This window comes from Triticum dicoccoides, chromosome 1B, assembly GCF_002162155.2.
Source record: "Triticum dicoccoides isolate Atlit2015 ecotype Zavitan chromosome 1B, WEW_v2.0, whole genome shotgun sequence".
NCBI lineage: Eukaryota > Viridiplantae > Streptophyta > Magnoliopsida > Poales > Poaceae > Triticum > Triticum dicoccoides.
In genome coordinates this window covers 154,801,251-154,805,854 of record NC_041381.1, presented here as the reverse complement: position 1 = coordinate 154,805,854, position 4,604 = coordinate 154,801,251, and the positions used below count along the sequence as shown (strand labels likewise).

Here is a 4,604-nt window from a genome sequence, read left to right as displayed (position 1 = left end):
CAAGGGCTGAAAAAGAGGAACAGGGCATGGATAACCAACGGAAGCAGTCAAAACAAGAATGATGTGCAAGTTTCTGTTACAACAAGTGCAACAAAAATAAAGGAGAAGAATAGAAGCAACAAACAATTAAGTCAAAGGTTTGCACCTCCACTTCAAAATCTTCGATTAGCACATCATCTATGTTCTTCAACCATGCTATTGATGCCTTTGCCCAGGTACCCTCCATGGGCAGATTTCAGAAACTATAGTACTATACACTGCAGTGCAAAGCTTCTTGCATATATATGTTCAGACAGTACATATCAAATACGGTGAAGTGACACCATCTTCTTCCATAGTGGCAAGAAAGTGCGTCACATATCGTGAGTGATATATGCTACTCTCGAGCACTCCCTTTGATCACACAGCTTTATTTACAATCCACAATAGCAAAACACCAGTTACCACTACAGTAAGTTATCCGATACACGAAGTAGAAGGGCTATGGCGCATAGGAAAACAATGGTGGCATCCATGACTGCATCTAGTCCCATCAACCGCGCCATCATCTCTGCGAGGGTTTCGCGCCCGTGCATCTGCCAAACATGAGGTTTCAAGTAAGTACCCACTAAAGAAATGTTCAAACGAAGATAAGCAACTGCATTTTTTCCTTTCTATCTTTCACATTCAGTTGTACTCTCTCTGTATCAAAATATAAGACTGTCTTGACATTATGATAGTGTCAAAAAATCGTCTTACATTTTAATACAGAGGGAGTGTTTAGGACTGTATATCTAATGTCATTTCTGTGTTCATTTGTTGTTAATGACAACCCAGAGGTGGAGTCAGCCAACTTCTGGAGCTTAGGCCAAACCTTCAGTGTGGCAGTTCTGATGAGTTCTTGCCCAACCAAGTTTTTGCTTGACCCCTAGTGCTTAACTAGAGACCTGACACTTGTTCTGCCAAAAGATTCCAATTTGTATTTTTCTGAGCGTCATATTTGTGATTGCCCCATAAATATGTGTGGGTTCATAAATAAGAGAGATCACATCTCACCTCTAGTACCACGTAAGAGCCGGACGGGAGTGCTTTCTCACCATAAATTAAGGCAGTTTGTACTTTGTAACATCCATATAAATCTTAATAGCCAACAAGTAAAAAGGTAAAGATTGAACGAGAGCAGGTCCAGCAATTTTCCTTGATTGGCAGAAAATTGGGGCCTATCTATGAAGGTTACAATTGGTACTCTTACTGTTTACCTGCACTCCATAACCCCAGTAAAAATAAATCAAGTGGGTCTTCTCTTACGTGAGTATGACTTGTACGAAAAATCAATTTAAGTTTGCAATGTACATGTGAACTTCATATACAGTATGAACAATAGATGAATGATATATCAGGGGGAATAAATCAAACCTCTACAAGATTCTTCAGTTTCATAGAGAAGTTCTGCTCAGCATGTTGGATACAGTAACGCAACATATCCAACACAGCTATATCAGTTTCATAGTCATCAGAACCTGTGTAGAAGATATAAGGTGTATTTCTTAGTTATGCATCATATTGAGAATGTGGCAAAAGCAACTGTGCAATACCTGGTATATCAAAAATTTGTTGGGGTGGAATGGCAAGTGTCTCTGCTAACTCATTCTGAACTTGGGAACGCTGTTGAAATGATAGTCTATCCCCGTGAGTAACCACAACAGCAGGCTTGTCATCTGCAATCACATTTGCTATAATCACTCTGATGCTGACAGTAACAAATATAAATTTATCATACCAGTTAATTAATGAAACACATTGTTCAATGAGCATGCTGAGAATAAAAAGGCAATAATTCTATACAACAAATATACATTACATAAATCACAAATCTGTATACAAACCTGCTCAAAGGAAATATGTTTCAAACTATTCAAAGGAGTATTAGTAACAAATATATATGTGTTCATTTGTATATGCATATATTTATTACAAATTTAGCACATTAAGGAACTACATAAAACTATAAGCATCATAGCTGCCCATACCTCCAAAAGACAAGAATGGATTCATAAATGTCTCGCGGAGCATATCCATGTATCCTTTCTTATCACTTCCAATTGATGTTAGGATAGAAACACCATCAACCACAAATATCACAAAGTTGACCTTCCTGGTTTTGCAAGGCAAAAAACTGTATTGCCTCCCCATTGATTTGAGGTTCTTAATCTTAGTGTCATCATCAGTATCCCTGTCAAAAAAATGTGTTGTGAAAAAAGTTAGCTAGTGCTATATCGAGTAGTTAGTTTTCATATGTTGTATATTGCTTCGTTTAAGACTAAATAAGATTTATGGAAAACTTAAAAGGAAATGACAAAATAATGTTGAAACATAAGAATAAACTGAACACCTCTCTATGCATGTTCTGAAGGATAGTACTTGCAGGAAGCACAAGAAATAATTTTTCAGGATAGTAAATGCAGGAAACATTTCAAATAATTCTCCATGTGTTCCCTTTAAGATACTAAAACATATTGTGACATCAAATTCTGTAGAAATCTTGAATGACGAAATGTTGACAATCATAGACTTTTTGACTGACACAAAGATCCACTTGATAATGTATCTTTTGGTGTGAAGAATTAAAAGCCCTAGAATACTCATCCCTGTAATTACAAGTGTCAGTTTTTTTTTTTGCGAGAAAATTACAAGTGTTGGATGACAACAAATTTCTCCCAACGAAAATCCTAATGCACAGAACACCTACAGGACAGTATATAATTGAATTAAGGGCCACCTCTTACCACGTCACCATCTCCCCATGACTAATTCCCTTCGTCATCCAACGTTGCAGCATTTTGAAATCCTTTTCTGGGTTTCTGGACAAGCTTCTTGTATCACAAATACATATACCGTTTGAATTTCTTGGAACTTTGTACTCCCGGACGAAGCTTGTACCATTTGATTTGGAATTGTCTAGCAATGTAAACAGCAGTAGGAAAATCAGCTGCAATCACACATGTCGAAACAGTGCGAACAAAATTGATAAGACTTACAGGAAACCTGCGCCCGCTCTGGTGCAAACGGATCGTCATCTTTGTCAAAGACCCGTGTAATTCGGTTCACAAGTGTACTTTTCCCAGCACCTCTGGGACCCACCAATAACAATGTGGTGGTATCAGGCAACAAATAATCCCCAGCTTTTGTGTCGCCAACTCCTTCAATCCAGTACCCAGGCTTATACCTGCTCATAGGTTGAAATGACTGAACGAACATGCTGACCTCTCTATGATCTTTATCTACAAGATTTTTTAACTAGCTTTGCTACTTCAGCGTCATGTCATGAAAAATATTTATACAGTAGAATTTTTTTCTCCATGTTTGTTTACATAATCGCCTATGAACTCACTCAAAGCAAAGAACTCATTGGAGTAGATACATAATACGTACCGACGCTGTATTACATTTGGAAATACACCATAAATAACACCAAGCTAGTTTTTTAAGATAGGTACCAACCATTTCAACTTACGGGTTTATAAAATGTAAGTTCTGTAAACTGAGGTTCAAAATGGTATCCCGATTTAAGAGGACAAATTAGTCTAAACCAACCCCAAGGTGGGACTGAAATATTGCTGTCCCATAACACAGACTTCAGCGATGATCATGTGTAAAGTGAGTACACATCAACATACGTCCATTCCAAAACCAGAGGCATGACACCCCTTTCCAGCATCCCTTTTAGAGAATCATGTATGTGGCGCGTCAAATTACATGTTCTAGCAGTAGCACTCGGTATTTTCAAACAATAGTAGCATCTTAAGTTCTCAACACAGAGACTGGGGCCTATTTTCAACGACCACTAACCCTTCAGTGTAGATGTAAATATCACAGGAGCAGAGCACAACTGCACAAGAGATAAACAAAGAAATTAAAAGGGCCACGCTACCTCCTGATGAGGTCTTTCGCCTCCCGCAGCGACCGGTGCTGAAATTGGCTGCCGTAGAGAAGGGCCTCCACCTCGGGGTCGTCGCAGATGCAGCCCCCTTCGGAGTCGCCGTCAGAGACCGGCACATAATCGGCAAACTCTGCCACCACATAATTAAGCGGTCCATGCGCCAACAGGTCAAGAACAGAACCAATCGTACTACCAGATGGAAATTGCGATCAATCGGTTACTGGCAGAGCGAATCACCTCGAGGAAGGGGCTCCGATGAGGACGAAGAAGGGGAGGCGGGGATGCCGGTGGGGCTGAGGTCGCCGCTGCCGCCACCCATGGATTTCTGGCAGAGGTCGCGCGATTTGGGGTTTCCGCGGGTTTGGGGGTGGAGAATAACGAGGAGATGGTGGGGCCAGAGTAAAGTGGTCACGTCGTAAGTATTCCGATCGAGATATTTTGACGATGCAAGCAGGGGTTCCGCCGATTTCATCTTTGCTATTTGGTACTCCGTATTTGCTATGGGCGTGTTTGGTTGCAGCAGTGAACAGTACCTGCGTTGCATACATATCTCAACCCAGTTTGACATTGAAAAAACAGCCTCATATGCGACATCTGTAAGTTGTTTGGTTGTCTGCATATGGACTTCTTGCATTAGGGGATCAACTTTGGCACGTTGTTTGGTTGCCTGCATTGTCTCGGCGCA

General features: G+C 40.3%; 1 protein-coding gene across 1 annotated transcript; it reads right to left on the bottom strand.

The window, feature by feature from the left end:
• Positions 1 to 233: 233 nt before the first annotated feature.
• On the bottom strand, positions 234 to 4,329 carry LOC119324831. The gene is made up of 8 exons (XM_037598601.1): positions 4,157 to 4,329; positions 3,911 to 4,049; positions 3,018 to 3,205; positions 2,766 to 2,937; positions 2,010 to 2,212; positions 1,575 to 1,697; positions 1,396 to 1,499; positions 234 to 575 (listed from the first exon to the last, which is right to left on the bottom strand). Exons 1-8 carry the CDS (start codon positions 4,236 to 4,238, stop codon positions 447 to 449), a joined length of 1,140 nt encoding a protein of 379 aa, XP_037454498.1. The 5' UTR covers positions 4,239 to 4,329; the 3' UTR covers positions 234 to 446.
• Between the last annotated feature and the right edge of the window lie 275 nt (positions 4,330 to 4,604).

What these genes read in the sequence shown, in the direction of transcription:
- LOC119324831 (XM_037598601.1), bottom strand. Translation starts at nt 4,238, where the DNA reads ATGGGTGGCGGCAGCGGCGACCTCAGCCCCACCGGCATCCCCGCCTCC. An exon ending in ATCGGAGCCCCTTCCTCGAG is followed by an intron (nt 4,050 to 4,156) that starts GTGATTCGCTCT and finishes ATGTGGTGGCAG; the next exon opens with AGTTTGCCGATTATGTGCCG. An exon ending in CATGGGGAGATGGTGACGTG is followed by an intron (nt 2,213 to 2,765) that starts GTAAGAGGTGGC and finishes TTTTTTTGACAG; the next exon opens with GGATACTGATGATGACACTA.